The 23,639-nt window shown below is 40.0% G+C and overlaps 2 protein-coding genes across 4 annotated transcripts; one reads left to right on the top strand and one right to left on the bottom strand.

Moving 5' to 3' along the window:
* Nucleotides 1–10,887, top strand: ccdc177 (coiled-coil domain containing 177). 3 transcript variants are annotated; one of them, XM_086182112.1, is made up of 3 exons: nucleotides 1–50; nucleotides 1,367–5,282; nucleotides 7,057–10,887. In XM_086182112.1, exon 2 carries the CDS (start codon nucleotides 1,379–1,381, stop codon nucleotides 3,899–3,901), a length of 2,523 nt encoding a protein of 840 aa, XP_086038238.1. In that variant the 5' UTR covers nucleotides 1–50; nucleotides 1,367–1,378; the 3' UTR covers nucleotides 3,902–5,282; nucleotides 7,057–10,887. The 3 variants fall into 3 exon arrangements, with proteins under 3 accessions (XP_086038238.1, XP_086038237.1, XP_086038236.1); XM_086182111.1 differs by lacking the exon at nucleotides 1–50 and adding an exon at nucleotides 132–328; XM_086182110.1 differs by lacking the exon at nucleotides 1–50 and adding an exon at nucleotides 132–659.
* plekhd1 (pleckstrin homology and coiled-coil domain containing D1) lies at nucleotides 7,289–23,499 on the bottom strand. Its single transcript, XM_086182114.1, has 13 exons — nucleotides 22,792–23,499; nucleotides 20,977–21,070; nucleotides 20,741–20,830; nucleotides 20,013–20,089; nucleotides 19,729–19,820; nucleotides 19,591–19,643; nucleotides 19,395–19,489; nucleotides 19,225–19,318; nucleotides 17,264–17,469; nucleotides 15,456–15,588; nucleotides 11,155–11,299; nucleotides 10,373–10,516; nucleotides 7,289–9,218 (listed from the first exon to the last, which is right to left on the bottom strand). Exons 1-13 carry the CDS (start codon nucleotides 22,944–22,946, stop codon nucleotides 9,061–9,063), a joined length of 1,536 nt encoding a protein of 511 aa, XP_086038240.1. The 5' UTR covers nucleotides 22,947–23,499; the 3' UTR covers nucleotides 7,289–9,060.
* Nucleotides 23,500–23,639: the final 140 nt, after the last annotated feature.

Genomic DNA, 23,639 nt, shown 5'->3' with positions numbered 1-23,639 from the left:
TGAGATTTGACGGGCCCGACTGCAATTATTTTGAAATACGCCACTTTGAGGTATTTATTTTATTAATTTTGTTAATTACTTAAATTCATAAAATTTTCGATAAAATGTATGTCATTACAACGGCGATAGATACAAGTCTTTGAAAGAACTTGAGGCTCATGGGGGAATTTTGCTTACCATTAGGGTGATGGTATTTTGCATGCTGACGGCACAGAACTGGAGTGGAGGCGCTCGTTTAGTTGCAGCGGAGAGCCAGTGTTTTTTTTTTTAGCAGATTTACCACAAGCAGGCGGAGCTAAGGAGGCTGAGATAGAAGGATGAAAAGCAGGTGGGGATGTGTGCTGGATGCTGAGGAGTATTAGAGGATGCTGAGATTAGTTTTATCAGCGTAGAAATCGGGCTACACTTCTCTCAGGTGACGGTTTTGCGTTTGTTAATCTTACGGCTCGGCTCTGCTGCCCAGCGAGTTGACTGACAGGCTACGAAGGGCTCCGTCTGTCCGTCGTGTAGCGGTAGGATGCGACGATGTGATGCTACATTGCTGGGTCGACGGCCGAAGCCATTTGCCTGAGACCTGATATTATGCAGGGAAAAAGGAGGGCTGGACGGATTAAAGGGGAACAAAGCACTGGTTTAGAGAACGCTTTGCAAACTGGCAGGTTAGTGGATGCTTGCGTAGTGCACCACCGCATGAAATACAATCCACACGCGTTAGAATAACAGCAAAATGTTGCCTTTGTAACATCCCAGCTGCTGCAATGTAAAGGACTCTGCTATTACAGTTTGTTCCTGAATCGTTTTGAAGGGAACAAGCAGAGATTTTGTGTCAGATGACCTGCTGTTAAAGAAAAGTCTAGGCCTGTAGGTGATCGGCCATGAACTGGGAGGATAATAGATATGCTTGTTTACCACAGAATCTCTGTCATCATTTTTTTTAAAGCAAGCTTTTACTACTGGCTTGTTAATAATATATGCTTCAGCTCTCTGTTGCATTTTTAGTTGTAGGTTGATTGAGTGATGTGGAGTGAAAAATAAGAGAAATCAAATTCGTTCAGCTTAGTAACTCTGCCAAAAATAGATTCTCCATTAAAGGACTGTGGTGTTTTTTTGTGTGTTATGTCACTTCCCTGAAGGGAAAACGTCTCATCTGGTGTAAAATCAGCGAGTGCGTGAATATGTGTTCATGCTTGCATGCATGTCGTTATGATGACCCTCCCCCACAGACATCATCTCTTTTAAGCTCAGGATTGAATGCTATAATCCTCTAATTGAAAACTCTTGTCACTATTTTATCCACTTCCTCATATGTTTCATGCAAACCCCCTCCCTCCACTGACCCCTCCCTCCTCCTTCTGTCTACCCACAGTATTAGCCAACTATGGTTGACCCCTCGGAGGCTGACGAGCAGACTAAGAGTAAAGGCCCACAGCTCGGTACACCAACTGTGGCCTCTGAAGACCCTCGGTTGCAAGAACAGGCTGATGACACCACAACAGAAGAGGATGGCGATGCTGGTTTTGAGACACCACCCACTGGCAGTTCAGAGCCGAGCCCCTGTCATGCTGCATCCTCATCAGGGCCAGAGGCCTCCTTTCAAGGAGTACCACCTCAGCAACTGCAAACTCAAACTGATGTATCACCTAAATTGCACCTGGATCTGTATAACTTTGACTCACCAGCAGCTGAGGGCAGCCGCTATGTGTTAACAAGCCCCCGATCTCTGGAGGCGTGTGCCCGATGTGGGGTCAAACCCGTGGAGCTCCTGCCTCGCCCACTTGCTGACTTTGCTCGGGAGGCTCCTGGCCGCTCCATGCGTGTTGCAACAGGGCTGTTTGAAGTTTACGAGAGGGAAAGACACGCCAAACTTAGGCAATGCAGGGAGGAAAGGGAGAGGATTGTGAGGGAGGAAAAAAGGAGGGTTCTGCAGGCAGCGGTCAATAGCAGCAGCAGTGCATCCTCCTCCTCGGCGGAGCAGCAGCACAAAGTCATCTCTGGCTCCCCTCAGCTTCCTACATCTGGGCCAGTGACTTCTAGCTCAGCCCCTGATTTTGGAGTTTCCGCTAGAGCCACAGTGTCAGGTCTGACCTCTAAAACTGGTGCAGGCCCTTTATCTAAAGCACCTGCCTCAAGTCTTAGCACGACCCCTAAATCTCCTCAGTCCTCAAAACCGAGCTCCATGCCATCCCCCAAGGCCACTTTCCAAAGATCTGCCAAACATTCTTTGTCTTCATCATCTGAACAAGTAAAAGCCACTCGGCCACTTTCATCAGGCCCCCCACCTGTGGTTCGGAAGTCCCCTGGTGGTAAAACCTCAAACACTTTTCCAAGATCAACTCCAAAACCACCCTTGTTCCTTAGAGCCAACTCTACATTAACATCATCAGGGCCAAAGCCTGCTGTTCAGAGCTCTGGGGTGCCTCTCAATGGACTGTTCTCTCAGCACAATGGACATCTTGGATTACATTCCAAGTTGCGAGGAAAAAGCCATTCGCTGGAGTCATTACAGAAAAGGATGGAACCCATCTGCTCTTCCACCTCCAACACCACAACTACTACCACTTGCACCTCATCAGAGTCAGGTGCTTCATCGTCATACAGTTGGGATGGTGCACGAGATCACTGGGCTAAAGTCTCCAGCCCTCGAGCTCGTACAATGGCCACCTTTAACTCTCTGATGGGCCGCAGCCTCAGTCTTGGTGACCTGAGTCACTCCCCTCAGACCACACAGAAGGTTGAACGCATCGTGAAGGAGGTGAAGCGTCGAGGCCTGAATGCTGTGTCTGAGCGGGACCGTAAGATAGCGGCATTGATGCTTGCCAGATACCAGGAAGAAGACATCATGAGTCAAACTCGCTATGTGGCTCATCTTCAATGGGATAGTGAGCGCAGGATGGAAGAGCTACGGCGAGAGCAGGAGGAACGAGAGAAGCAGCGTGCGGTGCTTCAGTGCCAGCGGGTGTGGCAAACACAGGTGTCTATACGTCAACGAAGACTCAGCCAGCAGGAACGAGAATCTGTAGCTGCCAAACTCCGACAAGCTGAAGAGAGTGAGGAGCGCTGGAGGGAGCTTGCAGAGCAACAAGAGCGCAGCCGTCTGCAGAGGTTAGCACAGGCAGCGCGAGAGGAGAAGCATAAGAAGTCCCTCCAGGAACAGAACTTGAAGGCTCTAGAGGAGGAGAGGGCCGCCATGCTGGAGCAGGAGAGGCTGCTGCTGAAAGAGAAGCTTACTATGGCTGAGCTGAAGAGGCAGGAGAAGGAGCACCAGGCTCAAGAGGAGCGACGAGGCCTGAACAAAGCAGAGAAGAGACGTCACGCTGCCTTGATACAGGAAATTGCCCGCCGAGAACAGGAGGAAAGAGAGGAGGCCAGGAGGGCAGCAGAAGAGAAGCTCAGCCGCTCCCTTGAGAATTATGAACAAATAGTTGAGCGTCGTGGGCAGGAGCTGAAGGAAAAGGCCAAGCGCGAAGAGAAGCAGATCCAGAAGGCACGAAGGGCAGCGGAGAGGCGTGAGAGGCAGCAACAGCAGCTGCTGGAAGCTCGCGTGAAGGAGGCGGAGAAACGAGCCCAGCAGGCGGCTCTAGTGGCAGAGGAGAAGGCTAAGGAGAAAGCTCAGCGTGCCATCCACAGCCGACAGGAGAAGGAGAGACTCCAGAAGCTCAACCGACAGCGTGTGGAGGAGGAAGAGAAACAGAGGCGCCTGGAGCTGCTGCAGTCCATTGAAAGGAAGCTGGAAAAGAGTGAGCAGATCTTCAAAGAAAAAAGGGCAGTGCTGGAGAGTGCTCGTTCTGTGGCCCGGGCCTCTTTCCATGTGCGAGACAAAGTGCGGGAGGAGACCAACATGCGTACTTTTGATAAAATGGCCCTGGAAGCTCAACTCAAAGCCAGCCTGGATGAGAAATAAACACATGGAGCATGTGTAGAGGAGTTGCCTCCATTATGCCCCTGTTCAATCAACAGCTTTAACTTTTTCACATAAACATGCCCAGCAGTTACTCATGGTTTTCACATATCTGAACTCATCTGTTCATTTGATTACATTTCTATCCATTTTTATTGCAGGTCATATAAGAGTAAACTTTAATCACAAACTGATTTTCTTTACCGGATATTATAAGACTGCAGAAGTATATCAGCTGTTAAAAATGTTATCAAATAGGAAAGTTTTCAAAGTGGCTGCTTGAGGGTCTTCCAGGGGTCCAGGAAAAGTTAGATTTTTTTTATCTAAATGCTTTTGAAAGGTTCGGAACCTGCTAGACATTGCTTGTGTCAAATTTAATTTGCATTTGAACACATTAAATACTATAAAGTATCACCGATCTGACCCCGAATATCTCATTCAATGATATATATATAAAATTATAAAATGATTTGATTACTATATGATATGGTAACTTTTGACAAATTTCAAGGTGCAAAATAATCTCATTATACAAGTATAATCTTAATTCTTAGAGATAATTTTCAATAAACTTCTTCATCATTCACTGGTAATTTCTTGATCATTTTAACATGGTCATTTTTCTTGTGTTTTGGATAGAAACTATCAGTGAATTTGCTGGGGGAAAATTAGGAAATGAATAATGATAGATCAGTGAAGATTTGCAAAACAACAAACAAACAAAAAAGCAGCTCATTTGACAAACAAAACTGATGAAAATGTGCAAAAGTACTTGATATTTTTGAGGGTCAGATCAGTAATGCTATTTAAATGCTTGGGAAAGATAGAATCACCTCAAGAGTTTGCGGTTTATTGACAGTCAACTTGGGTGTCGAGAGCATGAAAAAGTTGGAAAATCTCTTGAGATAAGAGTTTGAGAGAGAGTAACACACCCCCCCCTCGTCTAGCTCAGTGCCCTCTACTTTGTCTGTCTCAGCAACTGGACTGATAGCTGTGCTAGAATGAAAAGAGTCATTGTTTACCAGGAAGCACAACTCCTTGACAACTGCAGGGGCTTTTAAGGGAGCACTTCTGTAAGGGACAACTGAGCACCAGAAAAAGGACGGATGCTTTTGTACTCGCATGGTCACGCAGCCAAATATAACGTGAAAATAAAGCCCTGGGCTAGACACTTGTCCATCACTGACCGTGGACAATGCATGGCTGATGAATCAACAGAGGATGTCAGTTTCTGCAGACGGGCGGTCCTTTCTCCCTGTCATTCCCACAGGGACTTCCTCTGCCTCTCCTCTTCATGGCCCACTTCAGTAAACTGCTCTGAGACAGCAGCTTTCGACTCCTGCAGCTGATCTGCTTCCAGCACTGCCAGGGTCAAGGTCAACAGGTACATGTTTTATTACCATTATAGGTTCTACAATGCTTTGTTTTGTTGCAAGCTGTTGCCTTTCAGCAACTGCAGTTTAAAAACACAACCATCCTTGATCACGTTGACCTAGATTTGAGAAAATTATATAGAAATTAAGTCAACAATAAGCTTTAAAGTCCTCTTGCAGTGCTAATCCCACAGTCTCATAGATTAAAAAAGAAAGGGGGAAACACATGGATATTTGGTCTCAGATGTAGCTGTTGCCATAGTGATAGCAATCAGGATGGAGCAGCGGGAGTTGACAGAATAAAGAGAGTGTGGGAACATGAGGGGCTGCCTATTGGGCACTGGCTCTCTAGCAGAGAAAAGCTCATTCTGGACAATTCTTTGCTGGGTCTTATTGGAAAAACGTGCTGTGCTCTGCGCTTTATTTTGCAGAGAGACATCAACTGTTGATCCCAAACCAGCTGATACCAGCTAACGTCACAAACTGTTGAGATATAAGCAGCATTAAACCAACAGGACTGACGGGCTTATGACTCGAGCCACGCTGTTCCAAGCAGATAATCATGGGGAAGTGATGTAAGATTAGAGGGATGAGACCGCAGATTTATAGCTGCTTAATGATGATGCCTGAAAAGATGAATTATAGCTATGTTCCATTGCAATGACATCAATAAGTACATTAGAAAACCCACAATATTAAAGCATATTTGCCACCATATCAGATCAGAGTATGAGAAGCAGCCAACCTGCAGACTTTAGACTTTATGTGACAAGAAAAGAAAATTTACTGAAAGACTAGATTTAAATCATAATTTGTTAAAAATGAAACGTTATTTATATGTATTGGAACTGAAGTTAAAGATTTGTCAATGGTCTACATGGGAAAATCTTTAAATTTATGTATTGGAATACTGTCACATGCTCAATACAAAAAAAAAGGCCATTAGATAACGTCATATAATTTGTCATTCAATTTTCTGAGGCTTCACTCTCAGTGCAGGATTAAGTGGCTATATTACTCTTAAATTACTCAAGTTGTAGTTCTTCAATTAAATAGAAATATGTATATTTATTGATAGATATAAGTAAATATTAAATTTCAGTGTTCAAAGCAGCATCATGCAGAATGTTCCACTCAAACTAACAGTGTAAACATAATTGTGACGGTCTCATAATTTGTGTTATAAACTAAAATATATATATATTTTTCCTCTTGCTGAAAGTGCTGTTAATCAATCTTGATCATTTTTGTTTCAGAAATATGTTTATCTAATTAACCATATGAACCTTGTTAGTCAAAGCTATACATTGCAAACACTTTGAACTGCTGTTGTTGGCCGCCAGACACCATTAGCTTCATGCTAAATATACTGGCTGGCACTTTCTACACTCTGGAGTCACAAATAAGTGATGCAGAAGGGATAAAAAAACAAAAACAAACTCAAGACATCTATTTGTGAGTACTTCAAAGGCAAAATACACATTTTGGGAGAAGTGCTCTCTCATTCCCCTTTAGTTGATTAGTTTTAGGAATTCATAGAGACCAGTGGGATCATAATATTATTGATCTGAGATATGAGGTAGCCTAATATCATTGTGTGGAATAACTAAATACGACATGAAAACTAAAACGATTAAATCTCTTAACCAAATCCTATACATTTAGGATACACTATGTGATGTCTTGTGATAAAAAGTGCAATATGCTTTCAGCAGCTGTTCATAAACAGCACACAAAATCCCAGAGTCACTAAATGACTTACACTGCACTTTCTTTATGTTTCAGGTCGTGAATATTTCCCAACACAGCACTTCCATCCATGCTGAGACATCATATCGAAGTGTACAATGGAAAAGTCAGTTAAAGCTCTCCTTTATTGGAAAAACCTCCGTATTAAGTGTTTTGACTCATTTCTAAATTAAGAACAGTGCCATTTATTGTGCTGCTGAGGAGATGACATGGAGAAAAGTGATCCAGATGTGAACCTATAGCCTTTTACCTACATTAATGAAATGTGTGAGGTTCAAACACAGCTTTATTTGCATCAAGGCATGTTCAGTCCATAATACATTGCATATTATTTTCCCCTGACATGTGGACTTTTTTTCTGAGTCATGTAAGGTGTTCAGTTATCATTTGTACGTAATCATATAAGTTTGCTTCGGTAAATGGAATCTCTTCACCCAGGTCAAAATTTCAGATGTAGCAATAATGAAATGGTCAGGGGTGACACATTTGTGAAGTCATTGCTCTCATCCATCCTCTGTTAAGCAAAAGACATGATCTGTGCTTACAATCAAAAATAATAAAAACAAGCATTTTTCAAGATGGATTTGCAATATCTGTGCTCTGCTGTGAATGCACGAGACATGTACATAGATAGTGTTGACATAACAGCATTAATCTATTGCTTTCTACAGGTTTATCTAAAGCTGTAACATTCAAGGACTATGTCAGTGTTTGGGAATATGCTTATTTGACTTTCTCCCCAGAGCCAGACAAGTAGATAAAAACCTTTTGCTGCTCTGTGCATTCAGTAGGGATTTGAGACCCACAGCAACTGGGTGACCACTATTTAGCTTAGTGCAGTTATGAGGAGCACCTTAGTATAGCTCTGAAGAAAGCAATGAAATACTTCTGTCCAGAGCTAGGGTTGTGCATAATATTGAGACAAATTGCCAGTACTAACTTCCTAACAAAATCACTGGATGTAGTGAAAGGATGTGGTGCCTCAAAAGACCAAACGTAACTTCGGCCGACAAAGCAAAATGTTTGACTAGAACAGCCACTGCTGCTCATAACGATGGCCAACTTTGCAAGAGAGGATGAAGAATAATTCTGAACAAAGATCCTGAACCTGATCTTTTACACAGAGGAGGAACTACAGGTTTTGGATGCTTAGCAGGCAAGACAAGCATGCTACTGTAACACTTCCCATCCACCACCAACTGTTGTGCTAAGCTAACTAGCAATCAGCTAGTATGTGGATCTCTGCTCCCTTATGCATCAAGAGATGAGAGAAGTGTTATTTATCTTTGTCATGCTCTGGAAAGGTTGGAAAAAAGCATATGTTCCAAAACTTTGGCATGTAACTTTAAAACTAAGGTAGGGTACTGAAATAATCCCTTAAAGAAGTTAAAACTGTAATCAGAATTATGTAAAATTGTCATCAAAAGCCATTTGTTTCATAACCTTAGCTGTTCAGTGTTAATTGAATTCAAATGAAATGGTATTTTGCATACTAAGTATCTGAAATCAGTCATGCTATGAGCCTCCACTGATATCAAAGTATGCAACATTTTTCTACATAACCATGCACAATTTATTTCAAAGTGATGCAACATACACTGACTTGATCTTGAGCGCCGAATATGCAGCTCACGATGACCACCAACAATGTGCCGTGTACAGAGACCAACAGTTACTGGAAATTATTGAAACAAAACCACATATTTGTTTCACATTTTAAAGTGGTATCACATGGGTTAGGCTTAACATGTTGAGGAAGTTAGTTTTGGTCTTTTAACAGGATTTGCTAAGTTAAACAAAAAGACCAAGACTACCAAGTTTATTCTGTATGACTTTACCATTTTCTTATTGCGTTAAATGCAGAGGTCGGCCCCTGGTTGTCCAGTAAGCATCATTTTGATGAAACTCATTCGTATATAAATGGCTTTCACTGCACCTTTCAAAGCCTTCAAATATATCTAAATACATCAGTTATTTTGGTGGGATGGGGATCTCTGAACTAAAACTAATTTTTCTTCAGTTACGTTGGTCTCTCTCTTCTCAGTCCTCAGCTTTGTTTTTTCCATCCTTCAAAGCGATGATGTTGTACACACTCTCTCTGAAACTGCTGTCAGAGGTTAGTCGCCGGGCCGTCTCCCGTAGCTCTTCCATGCTGCCTCCCTCGGCATTGGCTACAGCAAATGACTTTGAATGTTTCACTGCAAGACAGTCAAATGTGTTAAAAATTAATGAAATCTTATGAGTCAAATAGGATTTTTTCTTAAGTTACAAAGGAGGGAATTAACAATACTTTCATGTGTTATGTATGTATAAATGTATTTTCTACTGTCAACCAACAGAAAAATTAGTAAACTGTCAATGCATGAGTTTATAATCTATTTCTACTTTTATATATCTTTTCTTGTAAGACTTTTTCAGCTATTATTTGACATTCTATATGCTACAAAAGGTATCAGTCATAAAAATGAAAATCCTGAATGGTTGCTCTAAATATCACAGCTAGTGTGATTAGTTGTAATACTATAGTTATTACAGCTGCTGCTGCTACGATCATTCACAAAACTGCAATACCTTAGTGTTGCTACATATATGAAGTTCTTGCAGATACAGTACCAGATGGTGAAAAAAGTACATACAGAAGTACAAGTTATTGTAAGAAGGATTATGTTAATGGAAGACATGTTAATTCAACTTCCTTAGGGGCAAAGTAAAATGTTGCCCTTGAAAGACATTTGTACTGACTCTGTAAAGACAAGGCTAACTAATCCTTATATCATATTATTATAGTAAAATATGGTACAATATTAATATGATCGATTCGTAATACACATTCATAAAAAATATCATGTTAACACAGTTCTTTCCCATGCGCAATGTCGGAAACAGAATTGGAAGATAATGTGCAATATACAACACACAACATGTGTAATATGCTGTGAGCAAAGGTTGTGGTGTATTTGACTGTCAGATCACTAAGAGATACAAAAAATAATCATCCTGTATAAATCCAGTTGGACTGAACCTGGAATTGATGTGAAGGTGGGCTGCTACATTAGTGCTTGTACAACTGTTGCCACTGGTACTAATGCTGGTAACACTGGTATTCCTGGAATAATGGAAGTGTTTGTACTGTTTATACATTAAACATTATTCAAGAGGCATGCTTGCAAATGCACTAAAATGTATGAATGAAAGTAAAAATCTATGAACAGGTTGTTTGAAACTGGATGGATACATAAAATATGCAGCGTGTGTTTATGTGCGTGTGTGTGTGTGTGTGTGTGTGTGTGTGTGTGAGAGAGAGAGAGAGAGAAAGAGAGATTGAGAGAGAGAGAGAAATGTAAAGACTTACACCAGTGGCGTCTGGAGGCTCTCCTCTGGATCCGGCAGCTCTTGATTCTGCGTGCAGCAGCCTTGTGCAGATACACAGCATTCTTCATTATTGCTGGAAGCTTAGCTTCGATCTCTGCTGCACAGATACACTCCTCAAAGAATCCTGCTTAAACACAGATGTGTACAGGAAGAGCAATTTCTTACTTCATTTATTACAATCACATACAGTCAACAGTATCAGTCAGGTCCTACAGGTCATAGGTTTGTGTTGTGTAAATGAAATCTTAATGATGAGATGAACACAATCCAAATAAATTCAGAGTCATCTTCAAAAGAAATTTGGGTATTTTTAGACCTTGTCCTTATTTTTTTTGTATTTCAGTCAAGATAAAGTGGTGCAGAAATGAAACCTAAAACCTGCAAATATGCTAGCATAGTTGAATGCCCAGTTCCCTTGTTACAATTACTTTTTTCATTGGGTTTCACGTTAAATGCAAGATATAAGGTCTGTGGTTAACACCAGAATTAAAATATTTAACATTTTGCTCTATGGCATAAAATATGCCAGAAAGTGACACACTCCTGAATTTTGATTTTATCCATCTTAAAAACGCAGTTATTAACAAGTGGCTGAATATGACTACAGAGAGTGACAGTATGAAAAAAAGAAAATGTTCTTGCACGAGGCCCACTGTGACAGGTGCATTCCCCCCCAAAAAAAATCCAGCATGAAGACATATATACAGGATGAACACAGAGATCCACTTTGAATGGGAATGTGCTGATATTGAGAGCACGCACTCCTTAAATGACTGACATCCCCCCTCATTCTCTCATCTCTCTCTTTGGTTGGTTCTAGTGAGCTGAGGCCTTTCTCCAGGTCTTGCAAAGCCTCTTCAGCCAGCTTCAGCCTATTTTCCAGTTCAATCCGAGACTCAATCTCTGCCTGCAACAAAGCATAAAGACAGGATGAGTGACAACATTTATCTTCTGATAAACTGAGCTTACAATTATATATATATATATATATATATATATATATATATATATATACACACACATATACATACATACATATATATATACATACATATATACATACATACATACATATATATATATATATACACACACACACATATATATATACATATATATATATAAAATTGAACCAGGGTCATCTAGAATACCATTAAAAAAAATTTAAACAAGATATTGTATGCTGACGTTACTCTCACTAATGAAGTTTTACTCTGTAATATCCCTCTGCCAAAAGATTGGTTGCCTGTGAGAAGGATAATACATAAACACTGTGACAAATTTTCATCAAAGTTAGTGGGATGAGAGGGCATTTGTTGAGAAACAATAAGATTCTGCAGTGGATTCAAAACCAGATCAGATTCTGATAATGTCATATCTTCTTTGTACCCTGAGTTAAATATATAACTATCCATAATTATCATTATTAAAAAAAATCAAATTTGTACAAATATATCAAGTTAAAAAAAAAAGGCTTTCATTCATAAAAGGATGCATTCCGGGCTTTTCCCTTTAAACTTGTAATTTTTACCATTTTCCACCATGTGGCGCCATTTTACTGAGATGTCTAGGAAGCGAGTACAGTACATGCCATTTCCACTACTAGTACTGTTGCAGTATTACATATCAGTGTATGCCAGCAGAACACATGTATTCAACTAAATGAAGTGAGCATATTAGTATGGTTGTCAAGAGTGTTGTGTCAAAGGGTGTATTGAGAAAGACACTCTGTGTGTATCAAAAACAAAAATCATATTGCTGTACCTAGCCCCAGCTAGCAGTGTTAGGAAATGGGAGATTGCCACAGAATGGAACAGAGAAAAAGTCTTTGTCATTGATTACAATTGTTGTAAGATTACAATTGTTGAAGCTAGCTTCCTTCTTCAACTGTTATTAACATTTCCGTGTTTCCCACATTTTGTATTGTAAACTGTTTTCTTGTCTGTAACAACATCTTCTGCACGTCTGTCCGTCCTGGGTGAGGGATCCCTCCTCTGTTGCTCACCCTGAGGTTTCTCAGATTTTTCCCTGTTAAAGGGGTTTTCTATGGAGTTTTTCCTCAGTCGATGTGAGGGTCTAAGGGCAGAGGATGTTGTTATGATGCCATGTAAAGCCCTTTGAGACAAACTGTGAAAACGGGCAAATAAAATTGCCTTGCCTTGTTAGTTGTTCACTGAATTGAGCCCTTCTCTTTAGAATGGTGACCAGATGAGAATTCCTGGCAAACAACTCAAGTTTTCTCCTACCAGTGTCAGCAGCAGCCCCCACTCTGCATACCGTAGCATACTTGTTCAACAGCCACGACTGCGCCCCTTTCTAGGCAAGGTCACCCCACATGCACTTGTGCTCAAGCAGCTCAACACAACGATGTGAATCACAACTGGGGCTTTTCAATCAACAGCATGATCATGGAACCCTGACATTCATCAAAATCAAGTTTAAAAGATATTTTGATCAATTTAAGAACTTACAGGAACCCTGCACATATAACCAAGAAATTAAGTTTTAAAGGCAAAGAAAAAATCCGAAAACAAAAACCCTGCCACCAAATAAACTAATGCTGATTCTTTTCATTTTCAGTGTTCATTCATGAAGCCAAAAAACGGAGCATTGACTTTCTGTTGTAAAAAGCCTTTTATCAGGCATCACATTTCTGTGTTTACCTCTGTACCAGGTATATGAGAGCATGTACATATTTATATCAAACAAAACTGTGACAAGAGAATCATGCCCTCATTTCAAAGCAAAACATCCTGTTTGTGTGTTTAGCTGTGCTCCTGGTGTTCAGCCGGACTGGAATCTAAAGGGTTGTTGGGCAGTATCAGATTACTTTCCATTTTCCAGGGCTCAAAGCTGTGGTGGGGCTGTATTGACCGGGCTGGACTGGAGATCTCTACCTTTTTGATTCCCTTTCATATGCTTTTTCCATAGAGACCTTTGTGAGCTCTTTTGGGGTATTGAGGATATTACTGGGCTTTTCATCACCACTGTACATGACGATAACAGTTGAAAAGATTATTAAATATTTTCCTTGTCACAAACACATTTACAATTTAGCAATGGACAGTAAATAAAAAATTAAAGAAACAGTAATATGTGAAGACAAGTGGGTGTGCGTGGGGGGCGCATGTAAAATAAAACATACACAAAGCGATGTACAATGTAATACAAAAATAATCAAAATAGCCTGGTCTCACCTTTCACCACCATCGTCATCATCAACATCAAATGACAGGGCATCAAACTTTTCCGGATAAAAAAAATGTTCGATTCTGAATGACCTGACAAATACCTTTTATAATCAGTGAAGGTGAGAATATTTGTTCTACATATCATAGTGACAGTCTACATTTTTACTTTGGGCCACGGCTTTTTAAGTAAATAAGATGCTTTTCCAACAAGGGCAATAAACAGATATTCGTATCAAAGTTTGACTCAGTTTTTTCCTCACATACAATTTGTTCTGGGTGCTACACTTTTTTAAACAAATGATTTACGTCCAATCACAACCACAGTCTTAGTTCCTATGAATGTGATGTCAAAGGGATAGTTCACCCAAAAATGGAAAGTTAGTTATAATCCACTCACCCTCATGCCAGAGGAAATAAGGGTGAAATATTTAGTCCACAAAACGACAAGCAGTTGGAAGGATGTGCAGAACAATTTAGTGTAGAAGTGCAAGATTGGAACAAGAACAGTTCATTTTAAACATTAGCACTTAGAAAGAAGAGTTTACAGAGAGACCAAGAAACAAAACACAAGCAAAAGAGTAAGTCCGTTAGTCAAAAATTTTGTCTCACCTTCTGTCATCATCAGTGACATCATCATCATTATCATTATCATCATCATCATCATCGTTGTCAAAAACAATCGTGGGGTCACCAATCTCATCCTCTAAACAAAAATCCCTCTCTGATCCCAACGATGAACTGCGAGGCACTTCAGTTTCATGTAACATTTGAGGGCAACTTCAGACTTCATTATTCGATCCATTTTCACCTTAAAAGGACGAGCAATCCTCCAGGATGTAAAACATCTCTCTAGTGGGACATTCCCATGTCTGTAGCTAGCTAAACTCTTATTCTTTAAGGTTGATTGGCATTTCATTAGCATTGATTACCGCCACTTACCAGACTAATACTGATTGTAATCTCTAGATCACATGGCATTAAAGCTATTGAACAAAGCATTGCATGTTGCTGTACATTAAAAACGATTAATCTTGCTCAAAAGCATTTGGATAATATAGTGGACTACATAAAAAGGAGCATGTAAGCTAATTGTGGAGGACTGGGGAAACAGCACAAAAACTGACAAAGAAATATCATTCAAGTTTTGGAAAATGCACCTTTTGTGTATGTTTCATAGCTTGATAGTCATGGCATGGCCCAGGTGGTAGAGTGGTTATTTGGTTTCAGAAAGTGTCCTGTTCTGGTTACAGTGCCAAAATGATGAGCAGGTCACTAACGCTGGGTGAATGAGGCAACATTATGAGGTACTTTGAATACCATAGAAAAGACAGTACTTAAATGTAACACATTATATGTTCAGTAAGCTGTCGTACTGACAACACTACGTTAAGATAAGTATTCGATGCAGTAGAGTATACAATTAGTATGTGGTATCGAAAGTAGGGAGGTAAGATAATATTGGCACGTCGTAGGTATCAGCAGATATTGGTGATTTTCAATATTATTATTATTGGTGCAGTCATCGATATCAATATCGACGCAGCAAGTTTGGCTTCTTCATTTTTGCCCATTGTAATTCATGATGAAGGCACAATGCAATGAGCAATGGGCTTTTCCCTCTTTTTTTTTTTTTTTAGTTATTTAAAAAAATCACTACTATTTCAACTTTAACTTGTTTGTGTTTGTTTTGCAGTATGAACAGAATGTTAAGATCATCTCACCTGTTTTTAGTCCAATAATATCAGCATCGGAAAGTATCAGCTATTGGCCAAATGAGTTGTAAAATGTAAACAAATCAAATATTGGCAGAACGGTTACTAACTTTGAAAATGACTTTGACCTCTTGAGTGCTGTTGAGTCATACTGCATTACCTTGAGCTCAGCCTCTGTCTGCTGCTTGTCCACGATGAGCTGGGACAGTGATTGCTGCAGTGTCTGGGCTTCAGATGAGTAATACTCCCTCTCCTGCTGCAGGATTTGAGCTCGCTGCTCATTCTCCCTGAGTCTGCACAACACCAGCAGACCGGAAAATGACAATTAAACATTCACAGAGGTGAAGAGGTATCAAAGTCCAACATTGGGGATTTCATTGATTATCATGGTACCAATAAACTTAAACAACACTGTTGTAGTGTTATTACCAGTGTGAATCTTCAGACAATATTTGTACCAACAGGTATACTGGGGTAAGACAGATATACCTTCAACAGGAAGGACCAGCCAATGAAATCTGTTAAAAAATTTGTAACGTTTGATTTCACTAACTCCTTTTGAAACCATTGGATACATTTCACTAATGTATTTATAATGTATTTGAGTATCTGGTTGAAAGAGGCTTTCTTTAAAGTGTACATTGAGCACATACAGACAGACAACCATTCACACTCACAGTCACACCTACGGTCAATTTATCAATCAGCCTAGTCCCCATTTGCATGTCCTCTGACTGTGGGTGGAAGCCGGAGTACCAGAGAGAACCCACACAGGCACAGGGAGAACATGCAGACTCTACACAGAAAGATCCTGTGCCCGACCCGGGCTTGAACCTGGAACCTTCTTGCTGTGAGGCGACAGTGCTGACCACTGCACCACCGTCCCGCACAACAAGAACGTCCTTACTTGAAATTCCATTTTTATCGCAGTTATCTTGAGATTACAAAATAATTTTCTTGCTATCTTGATATATCAAGACCTTTTTGCTAAAGATTCAAGAATTCTCAAGATGATGCGATGAAAACACCAGGAGTAAACAAGCTGTGCTATCTCAGAGTGAGTTAATTTAATGAGTTACTTGACCCATTATTTCAAGATAATGACTTTAAAATATAATTACAAGCCAAGTACCTACAAAATTAGGGCTACGCTGTGTTTGTATTAACTGATTCTTTCAAGAAAATCTTGTACAGATATTCCAGACTACGGGGACATTCGTTGAAACTCAATGTCCATTACCCATCACTGTGGGATTTATGATCTAGTTTCCTGGACTCTATTACAATCAACAACATGGAGCAACTGGTTCACTTTTATGTTTCGAAGGTATATTCAGGACACTCGTACCTTAAATCATATCCTAGCACTTTTCAAGCATTTTCAAGAAAATCATGAAGCTACAGGAAGCCTGTACACTTAGTAACAGCATTTATGCCAGACTTTGGGCAAATAGATCAGAGCAGATTATATTTGAAAATATGTCTGATCCAGTGATTTGGGCCAGTATTGAGCTGAAACCAAGTATAGGATACCTACAATAACAGGTACTTACTCATGATGCCTGTGCAGAAATAGTTTGATAATGTTTACCTTAAGTGCTGCATCATTGGACAGCTGTGAAGAAGAGACTGACTCCGTGGAACCATTGCATATTTCAGGGCTCATAACACAACATTAGTGTGATACAGTCAATAGCAGCTGCCTGTGGTTTCCAATTTACTTGCGATGATCAATGGCCCGGTTGTTTGGATCAATACACATTTCCACTACTTGCTATATCCTCTGTGCCATTAGTGGAGAGGGTCCCTTGGGCTGCCAATGGCAATCTAACCACATTTATAGATGCCTAAGCACTTGAATAAAATCCTTTTCTGAACCTGGATTAGGGTACAAGACCTAAAGAAAGCAGCTTTATTTTTATCCTCAACAGGATTCATTATTTATATGGCACCTGAGGACTCACTCACTTATAATCAGCTTGCTCCTTCTCCTTTATCAGGATCTTCATTTGCTCTTCGATGTGCCGCAGCTCCTGCAGAAGGTCCCCGTCTCCAGGTTCCTCAGTGCCCTCGCACTTCCTGCTAGCTGCATCGGAGGTCTCCTCGACTGTCTCCTCCTCCTGCTCCTTCACCCCCAGCAGCTCTAGTGTCCTCTGTTTCTCCTGGGAGAGTTGCTGTGGGACAAAAACACATAAAATGTAAGAATTGTGAGTCTAAGTGTGTTTACAACTTTCAGGGCTTCATATTGTACATCTTAAGTAACAATACCACTATCAAGTTGAGCACTTATTCAGATTCTTATAAAGAGGGAAAAAATGACTGTAATCAGTCGTACAATCAAAAGATCCACAAAAAGCATATATGAGTGAGAGTGGGCCTTATCTAAAAAATTTTGAATAAGCAAATGGTTTGTTTTGCATAATACAGCACATTCTTTTTAACAGATTATGAACTCAGGTACTGCATTTGTGAAAACCTAACATTTCACCGAGCGCAGTAAATAATCATACCAGAAACTTCAGCCCAGATGTGGCCCACAGCTGGCACATAAGCTTTCTTCTGGACCATATTTGGCCTTGAATGATGATGCTGACTCAGGTTTTGTGTGGCTGTCTGTACTAAGCCAAAGGTCTGCCTTCCTGTGTATGGCCCATGTCAGACACAGGTCAATGTTTTGAGCCACATACAAGCCATACATAGCACTTGCCAGTGAGGTAACTGAGTTGTACGATTATAGGCAAATATACGGAGTAGAATTGAGGCCATAAAAAAATAATCTTAAGTTCTAGTTTTCCTATTCAGGAGAAAAACAATTTCATACCTGAAGGAATTGTGACTTACTATATGAAGCATGTCTGTACTATACTGATTTTTTTTAAATATCATATATATTTGATCTTATTGAGGTTTCAAATTATAGATGTGCTTGATTCCCCATCATAAATTGTGTTTCTGGTGGTTTTTTAATACAAGATCCAATTACTGGCTTGGAGTTGGATGAGAAGATTGATACAATTTTTAAGGAAAGTGAGGGACAGCAAGCTTTTCCCAATCCAAAAACCTATGATTTTTTTATTTTTATTTTTTTACAAAATCCATATTAGCCAGAGTTACTTTTCACCTGATGCATCCTGAGAAATTATATTCCTCCCTCATACTTCTCACTCCAAACCAACAGGGAGCAGGAAATGACCTGAAAGTTCAAGCATCCATCTCTACCATACCAAACAAGGAAATGATATCTACCCGATGAGCTGCAAGACAAAGTCTTCAGTTTACCAGCCAATTTACATCTCCAGCCCTCACCTAAAGCTTTAGGATTGTGGCAGAATTTTTTTTTTTTTTTGGATCATTCATAAAAGCTACACCTCCATGCTACAGCGACTCACTGTTACCTCTTGTGGTACAAACTGGTATTACAATAGGGCCAGCAAGACATCCATCCATTTTCTTCCGCTTATCCTGTTAAGAGTCATGGGGGGGGGGCTGGAGCCTATCCCAGCGGCTTTTGGGCGAGAGGTGGGGTTCACCCTGGACAGGTTGCCAGTCCATCGCAGGGCCAACACATAGAGACAAACAACCATTCACACTCACAGTCACACCTACGGTCAATTTAGAGTATCAATCAGCCTCGTCCCCTCTTGATGTCTTTGGACTGTGGGAGGAAGCTGGAGTACCAGAGAGAACCCACACAGGAACAGGGAGAACATGGAGACTCACACAGAAAGATCCCGTGCCCAAGCTGGGGCTCAAACCTGGAAACTTCTATCTCTCTCTTTCTCTCTCTCTCTCTCTCTCTCCCTACAGTGTATGTATGTATGTATGTATGTATGTTTGTATATATATATATATATATATATACATTTCAGCATAAAGAAGTTGACAAAAATGCACCCAAAATTTTATGTCACACAATATTTGTTACAAACCTCAATGGATTTCTGCAGCATAACCGTTAAACTGCTCAGCTCTTCTTTTTCACTCTCCACACCTTTGAGGGATTGAGACGTGCCGTCAAGGTCTCTGCGGTCAAGAAAACCATATTTACCAACCTATAATCAGTGCAGGTGAGAATATTTGAGAAAGGTGGAGTTCTTACAGTTTAATTTGCTCCTGCTCAGCCTTCAGCTCTAACACCACCTCCTCAAACTTAATTTTCTCTTCTTCTAGAACCTGGTTGAGACGCTCAAGCTCCTGCGCACATCAACCGAGATATTTAATGTCTGGAGGAATGGTTCATTACAGTATCTTAACTACAAGAAGCATTTTTCTTAGAGAAGTTCAATAGGTCATACCTCTCTCTGTGCTCTTTGATGGCTGAGTTCCTCAGTTTCTTCCATCAGTTTATCTGGAGAAAGAGAAAAATCGATTGGATTCATCTTCTCAAACCTACAAAAAGCTCATTCAATCCAATGACCCCCTTTCCGATTTACCCAGGTATTCTTGTTTCTCCTTGGCCAACTGCAGCCCCTGAGCCTCTAAACTCTCAATCATGGCCTCCCCCAGCTGGGCGTTCTTCCACGTGCTGTAGTCAGAAAGACAATAACCAGACCAACTTTATCAAATTTAACAGCAGTTCATAAACCAAGATGCATGTATATCTGTACGTACTTACGTACGTGCTTTTGCAGAACAGGTATTGTTACAGATAATACAATATTCATCAGACCTCCATCTTTTACATTTCCTGCTGAATATCATTTAATGTGTAACTCACACTTTTCCAGACTCCTGGAACATCTCCATCCATTGGACCTGTTCTTCCTCGGACTCAGCAGCTAGGACAATGGTCCCCTTAGGGACAGAATATTGATATTCATACATGCTTGGAGTGAAAATGATTAAAGTAAGAATGTTTTGGAAATAATATTGATCATACTCAAAGACTATTTTTGATGTAATCGTTGATATTTGTTTAAAACATGGATGTATTTTGATGAATTTTATTGAGGATGTATATTTTCAACAATATCTCAAAAGGTTCTCAGTAGGTTTTGTTGATATTAGGTTCATATTCTTAACCCATGTAGCACCTTTAATACTGTTTTTTTTTGCCAGTATCAAATGTGTAGATTTATTTTTACAATGGCCTATATTTACTGTTGCCTACTCTATCTGTAGGAAACAATTCATGACATGCACATCTTGTATGGACTGAAAAACAAATGTTATGAATGGGAATTTGAAAAAGTAACTTTTGTCTTCAATTCCCAAACATTTGGAAAAGCCCATGACATCACACTTTTACATTTAAATCATTTCCTGATACTGGTATATCAATAAATGACCAATATGTATGTCTGTTCATTCAGTTGATTACAGTATTTTACATATGTCGGATTCATTGTATGTTCAAACACATTATTTCTTGCAAATATAAAGTTTTAACCCTAGTTAGGGTGATGGAGACGTCTTTGTAGTGAATGTGAAACAGTATTCTCTTACGGTGAAGTCTTCCAGGTGTATCACAATGGCAAAGGGCATACCCATGTCCTCATTAGCTGACACCACGCATCCTCCCAAAGGAATGACTCCCTGAGTCAGAAGCACATTACAGTTATTTATCATTATCACTGAGGTAATCCAGCTGCATGCCTGAATTATAAACTCTGAGCAAAAGCCTCTGAGTGCACCATTTTCCTCATTTGGGGGTTACGTAGGAAAAAGATGCAGCAGCTCACCTTGGGGTGGATGTTGAAGTACCGATTGGTCTCAAAGTTTCTCTTCTCACTCTCTGCATAGTAGAGCAAGAAGCTGTCTTTGATGATGAAAAATCTTTGGACAGAGGAAGACCATGAAAGCAGAAATGAATCAGTCAGCAGGGCTTAAAGAACAAATACCCACCAACACTCTGAACGCAGGTTTGGCCAGAGGGGGACTTTATTGATAATTTAGTCCACTGATACAACTTAGTCCATTCTCAATGTCTGTATGATGTTGAACACCATATATTTTTAAACCCATTTAGACCTGATGCAATTTATGGATTGTTCTGTCATGTATTATTCATTTACCTATCATATTTAACGAACAGTAGGACCAAGGAAAGTCATTTTACACAGGATGTCTAGGCTGTTTTTGCTGTTTTCTTTCATGAGGGGTGTGGAAATAAAGGTTTTTGTGTATGTTGATAATTCTGTCAGGAAACCCCTCACTCAGGTTTTTGGAGGTTATTCACAAAAATGCAACTTTCCACAGTTTGACCTTTAATTACTAATTTGTGTCAAAAACACTCGATCCATCATTTCCAATCTTGCAGCCTATTATTGGAACACTGAATACACCTACCTTCCAATCAGTTTTATGCCCTCATTTCAAACTCTAGTTTATAATTCTGGTTTTCCGGCAAATATGTTAAATCTCAAGGAATGACATGATCTCAGTAATTGTCTAAGATGATTTCTCCAGAGCCCAAAAAGTCAAAGCTTCCTTGCGACTTAACAGACCTTAATGGGTTGAATTGATAGAGTGCCTGTTTACTTTTGGCCACAGTCCACAGCCATATTTAGACTGCAGTCGTTTAAATCTCTCCTCGGGTCACTCACTGGCTGCAGATTTGTTTAGAACAACTGGATTCTTTATAAGCTGGTGATAACAAAAAATATCACTAAATCATTGAGCCAAATCATCCCCAGTTTGGCTGAGAACACTAAATGAGCAAATTCACACTCTTTTAACCTTTGTGGCACAAGCAAATGGATGCAGCAAATGGACTCTCTGGATCCATGTTGTTTGTTATGTAAACCAAGAGCATTATTATGACATAAGGTACCAATTTTAACATCCAAATAATGCTCTCCTTTCCAGATGTAGTAACGGCAGGACATCCTGTTGTTACATAAACAATCCACTAATACATAACAAGGCAATATTTGGCCAGCAAAAGAGCAAAAAATAAAAGTTTTTTTTTCCTTTTTAAACAAACAAAATTAATCTAAAGTCAGTCTTTCTTCAACTCCTGTCCAAGACATACTACTTCTGCAATAATAATAATAATACATTTTATTCGTGAATACAACAAAAGAGCTACAAAATAATAATAGTAATAAATATAATTGGGTATAGTGTAAAAATCATTCAGTTTGACCATTTAATGTTCACCAATATTATAACATTTCATCATTTTACTTTTCTGAGAACAGAAATCTGTAACTATTGTAAATCAATAAAACTATGATTGATTGAGAAGGGATGTGATTAGAAGATGAGAACCAATATCTTACACTTCTGATGTCAAGTTGTGTTTAAGTATATTTTATAAACTTGTCAATTAAATTGATAAGAGTTGATTTTTTTTCACTAAACATAATCTTAATTTTCCTCCTTTATAGATTATCTTAATATGAGCAAACACCCTCTAATCTTGGTCATCCTGCTTTTTGTATTTCAATATTTCACATCTTTCTTATGGTCGCAGAATTTGACCAAGCCAGTGAAAGAACTCAGTAAATGCTCCAGATGAGGTTCAAAAACAGCTGATCACTGCTCTCCCTCACCTGCGGGACCACTTGGCTGATGGTCGTCCAAAGGGCCTCTTCCACAGCACCCCGTGCAGCTGCACCTTGGTGCTGATGTCCAACACTTCTGAGTCCGACTGCTCCATAGATGTCCACGGTGAGAACAGACTGTTCCTGGATGAGGACGAGAACATCCTCACTGGTCTCCCACACCCTGAGTGGGGGGGCTAGCAGTGTGGAACAAAAAAAAAAATCAATGCAAATTATAAAAATAGACTTGAATAGCGTCAATAACAATTAACCCAATAACACACACGGAGGTGCAGATGTACACTTCGATACAAAACAGGGAAAAAGTAATCCCAATAACTCAGCAGGGTGGAATGATGCAGCTGCCAATACGCTCATCAGCTGGAGGCAGCAGAGATGAAACAAGGGATGGCAGAGAGGAACAGGAGGGTTACTACGAGGCAATGGGGTGGGAGGGAGGAGAGAGGCTTTAAGAGTAAATCTCAAGCTCAGTCAATACAGCCCAGCCAGTAAAAGCTGTGGTTCAGATTACTGCATGTGCTGCAGGGAGCCGTATGAACTCTGGTATGAATTAGAGGAGGATCTGTGGCAGAGAGGAAGAGGATGGAGAGTTAGAGCAGCTAACACACAGTCGGGAGTGTCAGATTAATTTATAAAGCATGTGTCAGAGTGGACGGGCAGCAGATTATAAAGATATTGACAGCTTACTTTTCACAACCAGGGCAGAGAGATACATAAGCCTGCTAACAGTAAGGCTGTTTTTCTTTGTTTTCATCAGAGTGGAAAAGCCTCCAAAAAATTTTAAACAACAACAACAAAAGAATCCCATGATACAGTCGTCTGCCCTTCAGGGAGTT

The sequence above is a fragment of the Aulostomus chinensis genome, chromosome 17, assembly GCF_037954235.1.
Source record: "Aulostomus chinensis isolate RoL2024-O1b breed Wild chromosome 17, RoL_Achi_v1.0, whole genome shotgun sequence".
In the NCBI taxonomy this organism is placed as follows: Eukaryota; Metazoa; Chordata; class Actinopteri; order Syngnathiformes; family Aulostomidae; genus Aulostomus; species Aulostomus chinensis.
The sequence above is the reverse complement of the archived record's forward strand: the minus strand, read 5'-3'. Positions and strand labels throughout refer to the sequence as shown.

Bases quoted from the DNA above. Each gene is read 5' to 3' on its own strand.
- ccdc177 (XM_086182112.1), top strand. From the start codon at position 1,379: ATGGTTGACCCCTCGGAGGCTGACGAGCAGACTAAGAGTAAAGGCCCA.
- plekhd1 (XM_086182114.1), bottom strand. From the start codon at position 22,946: ATGTTCTCGTCCTCATCCAGGAACAGTCTGTTCTCACCGTGGACATCT. The intron at 21,071-22,791 runs GTGAGGGAGAGC...CTCTGTCCAAAG, and splicing joins TCAGCCAAGTGGTCCCGCAG to ATTTTTCATCATCAAAGACA. The intron at 19,490-19,590 runs GTATGACCTATT...TGATGTGCGCAG, and splicing joins ATCAAAGAGCACAGAGAGAG to GAGCTTGAGCGTCTCAACCA.